The 19,898-nt window shown below is 39.2% G+C and overlaps 1 protein-coding gene across 16 annotated transcripts in view; it reads left to right on the forward strand.

Annotated features, from left to right (window-relative positions):
• The window catches only part of Setd5 (SET domain containing 5), a 123,835-nt gene that overhangs the window by 56,721 nt on the left and 47,216 nt on the right, over positions 1-19,898 (forward strand). For 9 of the 16 annotated variants that reach the window (XM_071605897.1, XM_071605894.1, XM_071605898.1 and 6 more), the window contains 7 exons: positions 5,997-6,244; positions 9,920-9,976; positions 11,883-12,353; positions 15,298-15,596; positions 16,457-16,590; positions 17,059-17,147; positions 17,448-18,675. In XM_071605897.1, coding sequence (XP_071461998.1) covers positions 5,997-6,244; positions 9,920-9,976; positions 11,883-12,353; positions 15,298-15,596; positions 16,457-16,590; positions 17,059-17,147; positions 17,448-18,056 — 1,907 coding nt within the window. In that variant the 3' untranslated portion in view covers positions 18,057-18,675. Of the gene's footprint in view, positions 1-5,996; positions 6,245-9,919; positions 9,977-11,882; positions 12,354-15,297; positions 15,597-16,456; positions 16,591-17,058; positions 17,148-17,447; positions 18,676-19,898 lie in introns of those variants that run through there. The other 7 variants (XM_027931991.2, XM_027931992.3, XM_027931990.2 and 4 more) reach the window with 2 other exon arrangements.

Here is a 19,898-nt window from a genome sequence, read left to right on the forward strand (position 1 = left end):
TCACAAAATAAATTTTAAAAGGACTGGGGTTGTACCTCAGTGGTAAAACATTCATGGATTCAATTCTGAGTACCCCATCACCCCCACAACCACCAAAAAAAAAAAAAAAAAAAAGCTTTTATTTGGATTTTTAATTTAGGGTTGAAAAACTGGGCCACCACTTTTTAAATTATTGACTTAGTTTATTCTTCTCTCCATAGATTGGATTATACCTTGTAAGTTATGAATTAATCCATGTGTAACATAAATAATAATATAAAGAAATCATTGGCAGATTTCCATCAGTATTATCAATTTACTGGCAGGTTTTTTTCAGGGGGTGGGTACCAAGGATTGAACTCAGGGGCACTCAGCCATTGAGCCACATCCCCATCTCTAGTTTTATTTAGAGAGAGGATCTCCCTGAGTTACTTAGCACCTCACTTTTGGGGAGGCTGGCTTTGAACTCACAATCCTCCTGCCTCACCCTCCCAAGCCTCTGGAATTACAGGCATGTGCCACCATGCCCAGCTACTGGCAGCTTTTGAAGTTTAGTTAGAGTAATTTAGGTGAGATGGTCTATGTGTGTGTGTGTATGTGTGTCTGCTGGGTATTATGTAGGTGTATAAGTAAGATTAGAAAAGGAGATTATACCGCACTTCATGTCCTGACTTGGCAGAGACTTAAAGGAAAAGTGCCTTGAAAACTAGAAAGTACATGTTTCTACATGCCCTATTTAGTGGGGAATTAAGACTGTTAGTTATCAATGCATTTTTTGAGCTTTTGCTCTAGTCTGTAGCAAACAGTGGGAGGATTCACTTAAAATTAACAAACATAAGGAAAAAATTTATAAATTAAGCACTAGGCCAAGCATGGTGGTGCATGCCTATAATCCCAGGGGTTTGGGAGGCTGAAGCAAGAGGATTGCAAGTTCAAAGCCAGCCTCATCAATTGAACAAAGCCATAAGCAACTGTGTCTAAATAAAATTCAAAAAAAAAAAGGACTGGGGTTGTGGCTCAATGGTTAGACGCTCCTGAGTGACTTATATTGCTAAAAGTTAGTATAAATATTGAGGAAATATTTGTTAGAGGTTTTTTTGTTGTTATTTTCAAGAATACCAAAGAGAGGCTGGGGTTGTAGCTCAGTTGGTAGAGCATTCGCCTTACATGTGTGAGGCACTGGGTACGATCCTCAGCATCACATAAAAACATATAAATAAAATAAAGGTACTGTGTCTGTCTAAAAGAAACTTAAAAAAAAAAAAATACCAAAGAGACGTTAATAAGGGAGACATATCCATATAGTGAAAAGAATCAAATAGACCTTTATTTGAGAATCAATACTGTCCTTTACCAACTATATGTTGTTACTAAGTGTTTCTAAGCTTCATCTGTAAAATGAGAATAATGATATTTGCTTTATGGGGCTAATAAGAGATTGAATAGCACGTAAAATGCTCAAGACAGTATCAGATCCATAATTGTTACTCTACACAGAGTATTCTTTCTTCAAACATGAATACTAGTTACATTAAAGATTCTGAATTCCTCGGGCTAGAGTTGTACCTCGGTGTAGAGTGCTTGCCTAACACATGTGAGGCACTGGATTTGATCCTCAGCACCACATCAAAATAAATTAATAAATTAAGGCATTGTGCCCATATACAACTTTGAAAAAGTATATTTAAAAAAAAAAGACTTTACATTTCTGAAAGTTTAAATTATGTAGCAATAGAACTAACTTAAAGAGCAAAACAGTAGGGCTGGGGATGTGACTCAGTAGCGTGCTCGCCTGGCATGCGTGTGGCCCAGGTTCGATCCTCAGCACCACATACAAACAAAGATATTGTGTCCGCCAAAAACTAAAAAATACAATATTAAAAAATTCTCTCTCTCTCTAAAAAAAAGGGCAAAACAGTATAGTAACAGTTTTAAATTAGATTTGTGATCTTAATTAGCACCTTAAGTCTGTATTAAAAGAATAGTATATGATGACCAAATGTCCTAGGGACCACTTCTCTTAGGAATGTAAACATAGTTTAATACTTGAGAATTTATTAATATAATTCATTTGTTGATCAAATAGGGAAGGAACAGTAATGGCACATTGGCTATTACAAATTTAATAATAAAATAACATGCTTGGTTTTAATCTATGTAAAAACAGTTGCCAATTATAAACTTCATTGTAAAAACCACTTAAGCCCTGAAGTAGGTTATCAAATTATCCCACTGTTATTATTTAACATATCCTGGAACTGTTAGCCAAAGAGACTACTCAAGATAAAAAGAATAACAGGTAAAAGTACTGATAAATAAAGAAAGGGTGCATGTGTTGTTGTCATGTACAAGTAATGTGATCATCTGCCTAGAAATCCCAAGAGAATTAACTAAAAAAAAAAAGTACTAGAGATCATAAAAATAGAGAAGCGTATTCTGTCCACAGTAGTTAAAAAGAGAGAACACTAGAAAATAAACCTGAATGAAAGTTAAACAGTTGTACCTGGAGATAAAGAGAAAACCCGCTGGTATTTTTATAGTCTTGGGGTGGGGTGTCAGACACATGTTCCTGATTATCAGAGGCAGAAAATCAAAGAAATGAATGATTCATGCATTTGACTAAGTAAAAACATAAAACATTACATAGCAAAGACAATATTTAAATAAAATTTAAAAGCAGGCAGCAAATCAAGAAACTGCATTTGAAACATTTTTTTTCAAAGGATCAGTATCATTATTTAGAGAGCCTGTAACAAGTCAAGAAAAAGACCAATGAAATGCAGGCTTAGGTACATGAGCAAGCAGTTTTCACAAGAATAAATATAATTTTTAGGCGCCAGCGTTGTGACTAAGTGATAGAGCACTTGCCTAGCATGTTTGAGGCACTAGATTCGACTCTCCAGTACCACATATAAACAAATAAAATAAAGGTCTCCCAACAACTAAAAAATATATTTTAAAAGAGAATAAATACAATTTTAGTAAACATATGTGAACATTCTTTTGGTTTAAAAATCCTTCATGTAGCCATTTGTCATAATAAAAAGAAAGAAAAAACAATGAAACAAGTGCAGAAAATATGTAGGAGTAAAATTTTTGTTCATTGAAGTGTATTTATAATAGCAAAATAATGAAAGGTACTTAAGCTGATAAAATTTTGGTAATATTAATGCCATGCAGCCCTTAAAAAACTGAATTACAGACATTTCTTTTCATAGCAAGGTTTTTACCATGTATTTCTGAGTAAAAGTAATTATTAAGCAGTGTGAGTAACACAGGAGTCATTAAGACCATGTTAAGAAAGAAGGTTTTAATGCAGTGCATTAATTTGTGAGTATGATTTCAACTTTTGTATGTATTTTTACATATATAATGTTTTATATATTTAAAATTTTAGTTATATATGGACATAATACAAAATAAAGATTTTTTATTCTTTTTTTTAATTCATTTTTATGTGATGCCTAGGATCTAATCCAGTGCTTCACACATGCCAGGCAAATACTCTACCGCTGAGGCACAATCTCAGCCCTACATATATAATAATCCTGAGAAGTACTTGAGTGAAGTTTTAGAAAACATTAAAGTACAAATAGATTTGACCACATAAAGTTTAACAACTGGGCTAGGGATATAACTCAGTTGGTAGAGTGCTTGCCTTGCACACACAAGATTCTAGGTTCAATCCCCAGCACCACAAAAGGGGTGGGGGGTAACAACTATTATGCAATGAAATTAAAAGGGAGGGAAAGTAAGTAATCAAAGACTGCTGGCCTATAAACTTCATAAAGGGAAATGTCAGGTCTGTTTTTTACATTAGAATGTCATAAGTATTCAGTAAATATGTTAAATGAGTCTCCTGTAGACTGATTCGCAGGCAATAGTTTTTACCCAAATTTTCTAGTTTTTCTACAATGAACTTTATCACTTCACTTACTTGACTTTAATAATTATCAGTGTTGGACCTAACAGAACAGAGGTCTTTTTATTATTTGTTTATTTATTATATAAGTCTCTTGAAATATTTAAAAACTTATTCTGAATGTAATCCTTGTGTTATATGTTTGTTTTTTCCTTTTCTAATACCTAGGCACTTTTTTTTAAAAGAGGAGAGAAAACTTAGTTTCTAGGAGAAAAAAAAGGAAAACATCAATATACTTCCAGTGTAGGAAAATAAAAAAATTTTTTGAGATACCAGAAAGAATATAAACATCTCCAATATTTTTGCATTTATTCTTCTCTCTGCATTTAAATAGGTTACCCTAATCGGTGCCTTACACCTCTTAACTCCAGATAGTTTCCCAGTTACCAGTTTTATTCTAATCATTAACTGCTGACCCAAAACTTCTACCTGAAGTCCTGGTATAGGTTCACTCCTTTGACTAAGCTTTGCGGATGTAATTCAACATAGTGATTAAAGTGTAGACAGGAGGGCTGGGGATACAGCTCAGTTGGTAGAGTGCTTGCCTCGCATGCACAAGGCCCTGGGTTCAATCCCCAGCACCATAAAAAAATAAATAAATAATAAAATGAAGACAGGAGCTAGATTACCTCATATCTCTGTACATGCAGCAATGTCCTCCTGTTTAACGTGGGGTGACAATACTACTGGATTTATAGATTTGTTAATATTAAATCAGATATTTCACATAAAACACATAGAACAGTGCCTAGTATGTAAAAATCACACACAACACTTGCCCAGGCTAGAGTTGAACTCCTAGGTTCAAGCAATTATTTTTCTCCGTCTCTCAAGTAGCTAGGACTACAGGCACACACTGTCGCACTTGACTTTAACTATTGTTTTTAACACATAACAGTATCATCAAACGTATCAAGCATGTTTTATATGTGCTTTCTCTTACTTTTTTTTTGGTAAAGGAGATTGAACTCAAGGATACTCAACTACTGAGTCACATCCCCAGCCCTGTTTTATAATTTTTATTAGTCTCACTGAGTTGCTGAGGCTGGCCTTGAACTCAAAATCCTCCTGCCTTAGCCTCTGGAGCTGCTGGGATTACAGGCATGCACCACCACACCCGGCTTCTCTTACAAATTTTTAAGCTCTTGAAAATAGAATATGTTTTGACTATCTCCCCCCCCCTTACCTGTATCATTATGCATCAGTGATTTGCATATAGTAGGTGTTAAGTAAATTCATGGCCATTGTTAAATCAATCAATGAATAGAATTAGGAGTGTGTATTTTCCAGTAAGTAGGCTGCTTTGTCCTGAAAGGTCATTGACATATGTAGTGTAGTAATTTGCTTTTTAAGTAGACTGAAGAAGTATAGAAAATGGGGTTAGCCAAATGAGAAAAGGAGTAACATCTAGATTTTTTTTTTTAATGGTTGAGAGAAATATTTATAAAAATCAATACACATTTTTCACTAGAAATTAGATCCATGTCAAGGAACCATGTATGCCTTTTCTTTATGCTCAAAATGTTATAGAACCATTGAAAGGGGGCACAAATACATAAGAAAAGGTAAACGGCATATGCATTTGGCATGCCAGTAGTTTTAGTTGGTGATGTGGCAGTTAAGTAGAAGGTGATTTTAACAAAGTAACACAGATTTAAAATTTTTGGAAGCTTGGTGTGATACGAAGAATTTCTCTTTTGCTCTGATACAGTAAATTAGTTCTGTGTATCAGTCATGTGAATTGTCAGATTCAGAGCTGGATGTGGTGGCCCACATCTGTAATCCCAGCTCCTTAGAAGGCTAAGGGAGCAGGATGGTGGGCAGCACAGCATGGGCAACATAACAGACCTAAGTGTCTTCAAAAGGAAAGAACTGTCAGAATAATTTGAATTTCTCTGAGAGAGTGCTTTAAGACTTATTTTCAGTGCAGTTGTAATTAAGAGTTTCTCTGGATTTTTTGTTTGATTGCAGGAGTTAATTTAATGAGATGAGGCAAAAGAGGTACAAGTCATTATAGGTCAGAGATTAATAGCTTGACTACAGAGCTTCCCATTAAGCTACAGTTCATCTCTCATGCGAGCTTTGTATTTCACAGACTTGTTGAGCCCGTTAAAGAAATGGAAGTCTCGCTATCTGATGGAGCAGAATGTTACCAAGTTACTTCGGCCTCTGTCTCCGGTCACACCACCCCCTTCCAGTTCAGGCTCAAAGAGCCCCCAACTGACCGCACCTGGCCAGACTTACCCAGGAGAAGAGGAGTGTCGAAATGGATACAGCCTCATGTTCTCGCCAATCACGTCTCTTACTACTGCTAGTCGCTGCAACACTCCTCTGCAGTTTGAGGTGATTTGGGTTTGGCTTTGGGGGTGTACTAGATATGAAAAATCATCATTTGTACCTCTTCATTTCAAATATAATGTCATTTCAAATGTTTCTTTACTGTCTTCCTTCCCCATCTCACCAAGAGAATGGAAAATCTCAGGGTCAGTGTGGCCTGTTAACCTGGTAGCCTCTCATCTTGGCAGCCCCTGTACTTCTCAGAATAGGAAGAATGCTACCACAGATCACATTCATTTCTCTTTGGCATGCAGTTCCTCAGTCTCCTTAACTTTAGGTATTAGCATGCTGGATCTTTTTACATCTTTACTGTATACTTTGGTCAAAAGAGGCTTCTAGGTGCCTGTAGTAACCATTAGTAGCAGCAGCCTGAGAGCTTAGATTGTACTGATGGGTTGTGTCTCCATGTAAATGGGTGAGGTGTCTTTGCCAGGTTGTTTGGTATTTTCATTGTAGCCTCAGTGAGCAGATTTAGAAAGCATTGGAGAATGGCTTATGGCGATTGTCTTTTTGTTTTTGTTTTTTTCCACTCCAGGTTACTTTCCCTTCTTGTTTCAATGCGTTAGGAATGAAAAATGGACACAAGACTAGCAACATGCATTTATAAAAGTCAAATTTGTTACATTCACTTCTTTGGATTAAGTTAGAAATCTATACCTCAGCTGTTTCAAAATGTAATTCTGAATCATTTTAGTATTCAAGTTTGGGTGGCAGGTTTGAATAGAGTCCATGCGTTTTTGTTTTTTTTTTTGTTTTTTTTTTTAACTCATCTTTTGCATGTTGCTTTCTTCTGTAATTACATTAAATGGACACTTTTTCTTCTCAGAAAACTTTTTCTGACCACTAAACGTACTTAGCTTTCACTTCTCTAGAGGTTGTTTTGATCATTAAATGTTCTAACCAATCCCACCCTCCCTATTCAGCCTTTTTGAGAGAGTAAAGAGTAAAAATAGCTGGAATTTTTGTGTATACTCAGAAGGAGAAAATAACATTGAAAGCACAGCTTTGTTCTGTACCTTACTTTAGATCATAATATCTTACTTTTGGAACAAAACTTCCTGGAGCTGGGGTTGTGGCTCAGTGGTGGAGTGCTCGCCTTGCAGGTGGAGCACCACATACAAAAATAAACAAGTGGGCTGAGGATGTGGCTCAAGCGGTAGCGCGCCCACCTGGCATGCGTGCAGCCCGGGTTCGATCCTCAGCACCACATACAAAGATGTTGTGTCTGCCAAAAAACTAAAAAATAAATATTAAAATTCTAAAAAAAATAAAAATAATAAACAAGTGAAATAAAGGTGTTGTGTCCAACTACAACTAAAAAATAAAGATTTAAAAAAAAAAAAAAAACTTCCTTCTGGTGGGAAAAAAAACCAAACTCCTGGTTGTGTTTGACCTTTCTAGAAAAATTACTCTTTATCAAATTCCTTATGGTATTCTTGTTAGGGAATATTAAGGCAGCAAATTCAAAACTTTTTAATTTTATTTTATGTACTTGCAGTTGACTTTTCATTAAGCAATTTGAATTTTATAATAAGATATCATGAGGGGCTGGGGATGTGGCTCAAGCAGTAGCGCGCTCGCCTGGCATGCGTGCGGCCCGGGTTCGATCCTCAGCACCACATACAAACAAAGATGTTGTGTCCGCCGAAAACTAAAAAATAAATATTAAAAAAAAAAAAAAGATATCATGAGAGGGGCTTGGGTTATAACTCAGTGGTAGAGTGCTTACCTAGCACATGTGAAGCACTAGGTTTAAATCCTCAGCACCCCATAAAAATAAACAAAGGCATTATGTTCATCTATAACTAAATATATACATATATATATATATATCATGAGAGAAAATTCTCTCTGGAGGCCATTAGATTATATGAATATAATAGTATACTTTATCAAGGCAAATTATATTATTATAAGTGATATTACAGAAATTAGAAAGTAAGTTTTCCTCCAAAACAAGCAGTCAATGCATTCTGTATTCCTTATATTGTTTTGAATAATTGAAACACTATACAAACGCAAGGGGGTTTTATTTATTTAAAAATTTTAAAAACTCAAAAATCATTTTAATGAAGCAGAATACCAGGAAGGAAAGAAAATATTAAATAGCAAAAATTCCAGTGCAAGGTTCCACTGTTGTAAACTTATGATTTAACTAAGGAAATTTAGCCTTTCTCATTTAAAAGAAAAAAAGAAGAAGAAGAAGGGGCTGGAATTGTGACTCAGAGGTAGAGCGCTCACCTAGCTTGCGTGAGGCATGGGTTCGATCCTCAGCACCACATAAATATAAAATAAAGACACTGTGTCCATCTATAACTGAAAAATAAATATTAAAAAGAAAAAAGAAAAACTTTACCTCCCTGACCCATTCTTATTACGATACTAATGGCCACACTCTATGTATATTCTAGTACAGATGAGTAGCCTTTTGTCCATGAAAACCTATGATAAAGAAATATCAAAAAAAATATTACAAGTTAAAAAACAGCTTACTTTGGGGGAAAATATTTTTGAAAAGGGAAGAATATTCAGGAGATAAGTGAGGAAACTCCAGTGCTGAGGTAGTGGGCTGGTGTGAGGGACAGCATCTAGAAAGAGAAATTAAAGTAACATTGGGAAGGCAAGCTTAATTCACCTCTCCTTTCCACTAGAATTTCCCTTCTCTTTCTGCTCTCAGATCCATACTCCACACAGATACTAGCCACCCTCCGCTGAATAAAATTCACAGCTAAAAGCCTGCTCTGCTGAAAACAACATCATTAATCCTACCCACTAGAGCATAGGTCAGCCACCAGGGCCACACTTATCCAGAGTCCACAATGTTGGGAAATCCTTTTCTCACCTCAGCCCTTGCATTCTGAATCCTTGTCACAGTCGGCACCATTACTTTCTTTACATGTCATTTACATCTACCTATCATGAGCCCACTGCCTAGTCCCTATTGTTGGGCAAGTGCTGCCTCAGGTAAGAGTGCTACCCTGTGTAGATTCTAGGTGACATACATGTTTTTTTCTTTTTTCGCTATGTTCCCTGAAGTAAAATGGATGCTAACCAAGATAATATTGTTAGAAGTGCTCCGGTCCAATTAGATTGTGCCAAGAGCCAAATCCAGCTTGTAAGTTAGGGATTTCATCACTCACACTTCCTTGGGCTCTCATTCAAGAGAAACTGACCAGTCCTTGTTAGTCCCCAGTGTGCTAAGATGTTCCCCTGGATAACTATGGTGGCCTGAGACATATAAGTCAATGAAGGAATGGGATGATCAGAAGGGATGTGGGTGTATGAACAAGGTTCCTCTAAGAAGGAATAGGGAGTAGGATGCCTTCAATAACAAGTACTAAAGGTTGCTAAACTTTCTTCTGATACAAAGAAATATATAATCCTGTAAAATTTCACCTAACTCTTTCCTGATAATATGCTTGAGGTGTTTACTTACAGCATGAAACATTATAACCAGTTTTTCCTTAAATGCTTTCGAAGACCCCAGGAAGCATTTTAATAAGTCATTCTATCCATTTAGATGAATTCTGCAGTTAAACATTTCCCTGGTGCATTCTTATCCAACACCTCCCCTCCTCCCCAAGTTGTGGCTAACATCTATGCTTGCTTTATTTTTTGTTTGTTTTGTTTTGCTTCTTGACTTGGAGTAGATGAATAACAAGATGCTTTTCCCTCCTCTAGAACATATCCTCCCCTGAGAGTTCCCCTGCGCATAGGCCCGAGTCCCTGTCACCCGAGGTAGTTATCACACCATCTCAATCACACTTGGAGGCTGAGAGTGAGTGTGCATGAGTGTGTTCCTGAGTGTATGGGGAGGGCTGGGGGTCTGAGTGAATGGGGAGATGGGCTGGAGGGCGGCCGATCAGTCACAGCAAGTTGAATGAATCTTTCTTCCTGTGTGACTGTGACTACACAGGATTGTTCATGTAGATGGAGGAAAATTTAAGCAGCTATGTGTATGTGATGGGGTTGATCTTTGTTGTTTGGGGGAGGGGGTGGCTGAAGAATTCTATTAAAGAAGAACAGAATTAGAAGTTTAATGGATGCTGAGTATGTGATAAGAGCCTTGTTAAAGTCATTAATAAATAAGGTCTCTTTGTTAACAAATAAGGAAAGTTGGTAGGAGCTGTCTTTTAATATTTATTTTCTTAGGCAGTGTATATTGGAAGAGTTGGACAGTGACTTATGCCTTGTTCCAGGGTTAAACTGACAGCTCTATGTAACCAGACGTTTGGGGCTGTGGTTGATAGATTAAAGAAGCTTCCTTAGGAAAGTTATTCTGTCTCACAGCTTTCTTAAATCTTCTCTATAGCTTCTTAATGGGTGTGTAAGGAAACTGAGTCCATGGCTTCTGTGTCATAGGCCTCCCTCCATTCTGCAGTGGTTGGGATATAGTTGCTGTACAAGTGGTATCTCTTAGAATATCAGTTGAGTGTGTTTTTCAGAAACCTTAATGCTATGGAAATGCCAAAATCAGATTTTAGTGCTAGAGTTTTTATTGTAAGGTTTGGCTTAATGTAATCATCATTAACCCCATGAGTCTACATGGAAACTTTTTCCTCTTAAAGAGAAAGTCTCATAACCTCAGAATCTACTGAAACTTTAACCCCACTCACTTCCAATCTAAAAATTAGGGCTAAAGTCCATGAGAGTTAGCCAAACTCTGCATCTGTCAGATTTTATAAAATCAGTATGAAACTGGAAAAGGGTTGTGTTCTACTAATGTAGCAGGTATTTTAACTATCTTGTTAGGAAAATACAGCTCACTCACTTTCTCCTCAGCTGGTTGTTAAAAATTCTAAGTTAATATAATTTGGAGACTGACATGGTGTGGCATTTGGGGTTTTGATACCATGCTTTGTAGACAGTTAAGCTACAGTTGGCCTAGTGGTGGAAAATCTTGGTGTTAGAGCTAATGATAACCAAATTGAAGGTGAAGTTTATTTTTGGTACATTTCAGCATTTCACATGCTCTGCAATGTTGAACACCAGTGATCTTGTGATATGTTTGGCATACATTAGAGGATAAAGAAAGAATTGAGTGGTCAAGAAGTTGTATGAGATGAGAAACGCTTATTTAACAGTGAAAGTGAATGAAGAACTGGTTGGTTGATGTCTTTTATGCCATTCTCCTTTACTGAACCAGTAGCTTAAATACTTGCCTTTCTGTCTACCTTCTACTTTTCTCCACCTTTTTCCCTACACCCACCTTCCATCAATAGTAAAAATTAATAACACCAAAAGCCAGTTAATCTTAAGGTACCTCTGTAGTTTGCATGGGGCTCAGGTATATTCCAAATTATACCACCAGTCCCTTATAGTATAGTGCACAATGACTCAGCAAACCTGATGAAAGGCTAAGCAGGCAAAATAGACACATTTGGCCAGTTACCTAATTCTAACTTTCCCAGTATTCTCATCCAGAAAGACTTTAAAGCATTTTGGGAAAGGCCAGGATTCTTTAGTAATCTGGCCTGTATCTATTGCTTTGTGGAACTTTCACCAATGTTAATGGCTTTCTCTCCTCTACTTCCATCCCTCTTTTCTTTCCATGTTCACCTTTGCCCCTCTCACCTCCCTTTCTACCCTTTGACTTTTTCCTTTCTCCCCTACCCTATGTCTCCGTTGATTTTTATTCTTTCAGCTCTGTCACCGAAAAGACCTGGATTTGACAAAAGTAGGATACCTTGATTCCAACACTAACAACTGTGCTGACAGACCTTCCCTGCTCAACTCAGGTCATTCTGACCTGGCTCCTCATCCCTCCATTGGGCCCACCTCAGAGACTGGCTTCCCAAGCAGAAGTGGAGATGGACATCAGACCCTCCTGAGAAACTCGGACCAGGCATTTCGGACAGAGTTCAATTTGATGTATGCCTACTCCCCTTTGAATGCTATGCCTCGAGCAGATGGATTATATAGAGGGTCTCCCCTAGTAGGGGATAGGAAGCCTTTACATTTGGATGGGGGATATTGTTCCCCAGCGGAAGGGTTCCCCAGCAGATATGAACATGGCTTTATGAAAGACCTTTCTCGTGGATCCCTGTCACCTGGTGGTGAAAGGACCTGTGAAGGGGTCCCATCTGCCCCCCAGAACCCACCACAAAGGAAAAAGGTAAGTCTTTCATGTTACAGAGCCCCCCACTCCCCAAGACCATTAATCGAATAATTCGGTGGATATTTACCAAGTTCCAGGTGCTCAGGCTTCTCATATAAGTAAAACCTAGTCTCTATCATGCCTAGTGAAAGTCAGTTTAGTATATTTTGGTGAGTATTGTAAATATTCAGGGCTGGTGACGTAGTTTGGTGATAGAGCACTTGGCTGACATGCATGAGGACCCAGGTTCCAGCCCCAGCACAAAATATAATAATAAATATCCAACAAAGTTAAATACCTGTTATGTGTCGTATGTTTGCTAGACAGTTGAAAGGCTAACACAGTGAAAAGGAAAAAACTTAAATTATTCAGCACTTCCCAGGTTTTTGACACTGTGATAAGCAATTTACATTCATTTTATCCTAACCATGTCCTGTGAGATAGGTGATTTCCCATTTTGCAGATAAAGAAACTAAGGCAACTTGAAAAACTAGCCCATGGTCACTCATAGCAATGGAAAAATCAGGACACTGTCTAATTCCAGATTGCATGCTTATATTTCTACCTTGCTAGATTACCTAGATTCTCCCCTAATTGCTTATAGAAAGTGAGAGTGAGCTTTAGAGATAATTACATTAATAGTGAGATGGATGCTCCAAAGGAATTATTCACATGTGGTAAGAGCACGATAGCTGAGGAACTTGGCCTAGTCTGATAGGTAGAAAGTACTTTGAAAATAGACATGAGGTCTTTAGCCTGTTTAAGGGATAGAGGTAGAGTGAGAAATTGCAGTTATTGCTTTGGTTGAATCTCGAACAGGAAGCAAGAGTCAGGTAGCCAACAAATGAGAGTGAAGATATTGTAGTAGAATGAGCAGAGCAAGTAAATCTGTGACACTCCACTAGGTCAGCAGCGGGGGTGCATTGTGGTACAAACAGTTGAATGTGGTTACAGTGTCAGGTAAAAAGTAAGAGCGCCCAAAGAGATTAGCAGGGCCAGGAGAGCTTATTATACATAATACCTGTTCTAGAAATCACAAAACCTAAAGTGTACTTTTTGTATCAGTGGTTCTCAACTATGGGCATTTGAAAATGCATGGGAGTACTTTGTGGTTTACACAGTGACTTGCATTTATTGTTCAGGGATAATGGTGCCGAATTTTCTGTGTGGCAAAAATACATGCTTGTTGCGAACTTAGTGGCTTCTTGTATTTTTATTACAGTGATAATGCATTACCAGAATTTATTATAACTGGCTTCTTTCCAAGATTATGTATAGAAATGCATGTAAACAATTATCTTTACTGTCAATATTTGTACAGTTGGACAGAAAAATGAGAACCCTTAGGGGATAGAAGGAGTAGGAAATTCAAGCAGGTAATTTTGAATAAGAGAGTAATGGGTTTCAAAGACTGGCATGAATAGTGCTGACTACCAGAAACAAAAATAACCTGAATTTCTAGTTTCATTTATTTATTATGCACAAAGGTGATTGAAATTATTATTCAGAATAATTTCTGAAAATGTATTGGGCAAGTGAAGTATACCAAGTTTTTGTGCAGTTTGGAGGTTTTTTGTTTGGTTGGTTGGTTCAGTTTTTTTGTTGTTGTTTGTGGGGGGGATTTGTTTCTAACAGCCAAATAAACTTGGTCTCTGCCCTCATACAACTTACAGTTTATTCAGGAATTAGCAAGACATTGTATAGCATGCGACATAAGCAGGTGTGGTGCATCAGCAAAGAGGCATGTGCCAGGGAGGCAGGAAATAGGGTCTATTGTGGCAGTCAAGAAATAATGAGTGGGCTGGGGTTGTGACTCACTGGTACAGTGCTTGCCTGGCATGTGTGAGGCCTTGGGTTCAATGTTCAATCCTCAGCACCACATAAAGATAAATACATAAAATAAAGGAGATAGATAGATAAATAGATAGATAGTTTGTTTTGTTTTGTTTTTTAAGAAACAAAGAATGAGTGAGGCAGGTGATGGAGGCACTGGGGAAGTTTCCAGGTAGGTATAGGTTTTCTAGAGGTAACTTGGCTAAATTATAAACTAGTAATTTCTTCTCTTTTGATTTTAGTGTCTGTGTATAAGAAAAATAATACTAAATCTCTATGTCTTGAAAAATAAGAGCATATTTAAAACCTCAGAACATTGGCTTTCTTTTTTCTTTAACACCTACCTCCTTAGATTTGTAGTCAGTGAACAATAGCCATCAAAATCTCCTGGAAGGCCGGAGTCCTGGAAAGCATATACCTGTAATACCACCTACTTTAGAATCTGAAGCAGGAGAATCCCAAATTTGAGGCTATCCTGGGCAACTTAGCAAGACCCTGCCTCAAACTAGTATTTAAAAAGGGCTAAGCAGCTGATGTGGTGGCACAGGCCTATAATCCCAAGCGAACCCTGTAGATTGAAGCCAGAGGATCACAAGTTCCAGGCCAGCCTCAGCAACTTAGCAAGACCCTGTCTCAAAATAAAAAATAAAAGACTGGAAATGTAGCTCACTAGAGTGTTTATCTGGTATGTGCGAGGTTCTGGATTCAACTCCTAGCACCCCCAAAAAAAATCACCTGGGGAGACTTTCTGTAATTATACAAGCTTTCCCTTTTCTAAGTATTCCCATAGATGCAAATAACTATAACACACTTCTGTGATGTGTAATGGTAATCTAACAGTGTAATGGTAATCTAACAGGTTTTCCTGAAAAGGGTTGCAGTCTGCTTGGTGAATATTGTTATTCAAAAATGGCATCTCCTAGACTGTTCTCTTCCATTTACTGATTTCTGTCTCAAATTTGTAACTGCTCAGAACTATCACACCTAGAAAAAGTTGTCATGTTTGGTACCTGCTTTATTTGCACAGCTTGACCAATGGTTTGTTGGGGTTCCATCTTCTTTCCCCGTTGCTAGTACTCCACTAATGATATCCAGCTAATGTACTGTTTCTTTTTTTTTTTCTTTCTAGGTATCCCTGCTGGAGTACCGTAAACGGAAACAAGAAGCCAAGGAGAATTCTGCGGGTGGGGGAGGAGACTCTGCACAGAGCAAAAGCAAGTCTGCAGGAGCTGGGCAGAGCAACAGTAACTCTGTTTCTGACACTGGTGCCCATGGTGTGCAGGGATCCTCAGCCCGAACCCCGTCATCCCCTCATAAAAAATTCTCCCCATCTCATTCCTCAATGTCCCATTTGGAGGCAGTAAGCCCATCGGATTCCAGAGGCACTTCATCTCACTGCAGACCTCAAGAAAATATCAGTAGTAGGTGGTAAGTTTATATTTGATGCTTTATAGTTAAATTCAGGAGGGAAGTATACCTCTAGGATCATTCCCAATTTGATGTTTGATATTTGGGAGCACTTTCTCTAATAGCACAGCTGTCTAAGAGTGCTATCTGTCCTCCTCAGCTGATTTAATAGTATTAGCTACATTTCTAGCCATACAAAAGCAAAGAATTACCAGCAAATCTATAGAGTAGCACTCTTAGACAACATACAGCTATGGATGCCCATAAACTATTTTGTTTGGTGGGCATTAACACTGCCTCTCCTATTTTCTCAGTTCACGTAAAAGGTAAGTCAGGAGTCCAGCCAAGTTCCATTTGAATTAGCAACAGATATTTCTGTTCCATGCAACTAGCATATTCAGAATAACAAAACATTCTAAAAGAACTTATCTGGTTTAGGGGAGACCACTAGAAAAGGAAATAAGCTGGGTGTGGTGACAAACACTTAACAAATCTGGAGTTCAAGGCTAGCCTGGACAACTTAGTGAGATCCTAGATCTGAGTATCAAAGAGTAAAATAGAGAATGAAACACAGACATCTTAAACTGAGTCTGAGAAAGAAGAAACATGGCTCAAATGATTATGTTCATTAAGAAACCCTTTATTAAACTGCTACTTCGCAGTCAGGTACATAATTTCATAGAGGAGAAAATTTAGCATTTCAAAATGGGGACTTAAAAAGTTGATATCTTTAACTCATTTTTTCCATTTATTTTTTCATCCTTAAAAGTGATTTTTCTTTTGAGAGAATATATTGTACAGCCTATGTGAGAGCTTCATTTGTTTTAGACTCTTTGACTCATAAGTCTTCTGGCTTAAACTTGTCCCTCTCACCTTTGCAGGATGGTTCCCACGTCAGTAGAAAGACTTCGAGAAGGAGGGAGCATCCCTAAGGTCCTCCGAAGCAGTGTGAGGGTGGCCCAAAAGGGAGAACCCTCTCCCACGTGGGAGAGTAACATCACTGAGAAAGATTCAGGTGAGTCTATGACCGCCTTCTGTCAGTCAGGTTGAGGGACACATAAGCCAGGCTCTTCACGGTTTATGCCAAATGCTAGGGTGAGGTGAGTCAGTTTCTGGCACACTTGGGTTCTGCTATTTGCTAGGCTCCAGCTCAGTCTTGCTCTTTGGGCCTACATCATTTTGTAAGGTCTAGCATTGCTTGCTCTCTGTCTGCTCTTTTTTCCCAAGGGATACCTTTCTGTAACTCTCATCTCTCCAAATTCCTGGAGCTCCACCTCGATGAAGGATGAAGAGAAGGAAGGAGACGGGAATCAGATCAGGCATTTAAAACATAGCCCATAATTAACCACTCCTTTTGCCCTTCTGGCATGCTGCACTCACTCAGTTTGTCATAGAGAGCAGCATGGGTTGGTGATGGCATTGGTGATTTGGCTGTTTTCTCTCTTGCTCTGAGAAGCCAAGTTGATTTTATAATACCTTCTAGACCCTGCAGATGGAGAAGGCTCAGAGACATTGAGCTCAGCGCTCTCTAAAGGAGCAACTGTTTACAGCCCTTCCAGATACAGCTACCAGGTAAGTTGAGAAAGTTCTGATCTCTGGGTAGAAGAATATATTCTCGTTTCTGAATGTTTTGTGATCCAAGCCATCCTGTACAGGAGATGCTCGTGTTGGCATTGTCTCAGCAGGCTTGGAAGTAAGTTGTCGTTTGCCTTCCCTCAAGTATAAATCATACCACAAAAGTAAATAAGGTGATCAGAGACAATGAGTTGGCTGCCTTTAGTATCCAAAAAAAAAAAAGTTATAAATGTGAAGATCACAAGCCATTGAAGAGACTTGTTCACTTCCTTATGCTTTCCTCCAAACTCTTTCTAGCTCCTGCAGTGTGATAGTCCACGGACAGAATCACAAAGTCTCCTTCAACAGAGTTCCTCTCCCTTTAGAGGACATCCCACCCAATCTCCAGGATACAGTTATCGAACTACTGCACTGAGACCTGGAAACCCCCCTTCTCACGGTTCTTCTGAATCATCCCTCTCTTCTGCGTCCTATCCCAGCCCCGCCCACCCTGTGTCCACAGACTCGTTGGCCCCATTTACAGGGACACCAGGGTATTATAGCAGCCAGCCACATTCTGGAAACAGCACTAGCAGCAATCTTCCCAGGAGGAGCTGTCCTTCTAGTGCTGCTAGCCCTACCCCACAGGGCCCCTCAGACTCACCAACCTCAGACTCGGTTTCTCAGTCCAGCACAGGAACTCTGAGTTCCACCTCCTTTCCTCAGAACTCTAGGTCGTCATTGCCATCAGACTTACGGACTATCAGTCTGCCCAGTGCTGGGCAGTCCGCTGCCTACCAGGCCTCCAGGGTATCTGCGGTTTCCAATTCACAGCACTACCCACACCGTGGGAGTGGGAGTGTGCACCAGTACCGACTCCAGCCACTGCAAGGGTCAGGAGTCAAGACTCAGACAGGACTTTCCTAGGGCTTCTGGACATGGGCAAACAGAACTGAACAAGCCCATAGCTGCTTCCTTCCAGCTGCCTCTGGATCCTGGGCCGAGCATATTGCTGGAGGGGAGGGGGTTACAAGATGCCAGAGGATTGGGTCTGGTCGACAAGAAACAAGACTTGTGGTCCCAACTGGCCTCTGGCCTTGGAGAAAGATGTAAATCTTGTCTGAAGCAGAGACTATAAAGAAGTTTCTCCCTGCTGTTAAGGGTACATTGTTGACAAGCAAATGGTGTTTTGGTTAGTAACGGTTCTAAGTGCAATGAGTTGTGTTGAAGCCTCTGTCTCCCATCCTTGCCTGTAGCCTGTAGTCACTTGTGCAGTGAGGACATCTTTTTAAATAATAAAAAAAAAAAAAAAAAAAAAAAAAAGTTTTTGTTTCAAAGGAAAAAAAGTGAAAAGAGCCAATCTCAAAGCCCCAAGCCATCTGAATAGTGTTAGGGTTTTATGCACTTAAGAATAAAGGTAGGTATGTAAATGTTATCCCTAAGACAACCATTCCAAAAGCAGATATCTGGCCAAGGTGTACTCCCTACCTTTGTCTTAAATCACCAGGAAATAGGCAGGGATAATAAAGCTTGGATCTTGCTCCAACTGAGGGATGCTTGGCTCTCTGAAGATGAGCTTGTGATCAGCTCTTGATTATTTGGGAGCCGACAATCTTCTATTCCTCCTTCCCAAGCTGTTACACAGCTTAGTAACCCATGGAGTAAGTAGACAGAAGTGGAATGAGAAGTGAGATGGGCCAATTGCATTGCTACTTAACAGCTTTTGGCAATAGATTTGATTAGGAAGGATCCCAAGTGGTCTGGGATTTCTTTGAATTTTATTTTTTTCTACTCCCAACTAATCAGGAGTTGACGATCCCATGAGCAGGACCGCCTCCATGATTGGGGAGCATGCACTTGTGACTTGCAGGGTAAGAATGGGAAGATAGGTTTGTGGAGTGGCACCGACAGGACTGTGATTGTGTGTGGGCCTGCCCCACGTTTCTTTGGGGGATGCTTATGTGAGAGTGGGCCGGTGAGGGAGTTAGCAAGCCACCCACACCCCTAACACTGTTCTGGATGAGACGAGAGCAGACTGGCTTCTCCCCATCAGTGCATTGTGCCTGTTGTACACCCCTGGAGGAGCCCTGGAGCCAGCCCAGGTGGGGTACACAATCTTTTAAAATTCCATACGGTTGCCAGCTTATTTCTTTCACTTGTTTACTGTAATATCCGGCGTGTTTTTATTTATCTAATTTTGTATTCAGTTATAACCATGGTAGGGGTAGTGAGTATATGACAGGTGTGATCCCTGGTGCTGCAGTGGACCTTACTTCTTTTCTTTTGGACAAGATAATACTGTGAGTCTCCCTCCTTCCCTCTAATTTGTTTTCTCCTTTTTTAACCAGCCTCTTGCATCCCTTTCTTTTCTATCCTGTCCTACAACTATCATATGCACAGTCTTCTCTCTTTGTGTGTGACTGTTACAAAATTTCACTTTTCAAAATTTGAAATCAGGTGTTTGCTCAAATGAGGGGAGATTTTTTTTTTTTTTTTTCCAATGCTGAAACTTAAGCAGAGTACTTTTCTTTTTGTTGTTTCCCCCACAAACCCATCAGTCTGGGAGAGAGTTGGGAGTGGAAATCATGTTGCCTGGGATGCCGGTTTCTTTGTATATTATATAAAACGTATGTAAATGTCTCTCCATTTGGGCTGGGGTTTGCATTCTCCCCTTGGCTATTAACCAAGGGGAGAGGCCAGCGGGCAGGCGGCCCTCACCCTGCCTGGCACGTGCAGAGACCCCAGCCACTCTGTGTGGGCAGGGTGCTG

The sequence above is a fragment of the Marmota flaviventris genome, chromosome 20 (genome assembly GCF_047511675.1).
Source record: "Marmota flaviventris isolate mMarFla1 chromosome 20, mMarFla1.hap1, whole genome shotgun sequence".
Taxonomy (NCBI): Eukaryota; Metazoa; Chordata; class Mammalia; order Rodentia; family Sciuridae; genus Marmota; species Marmota flaviventris.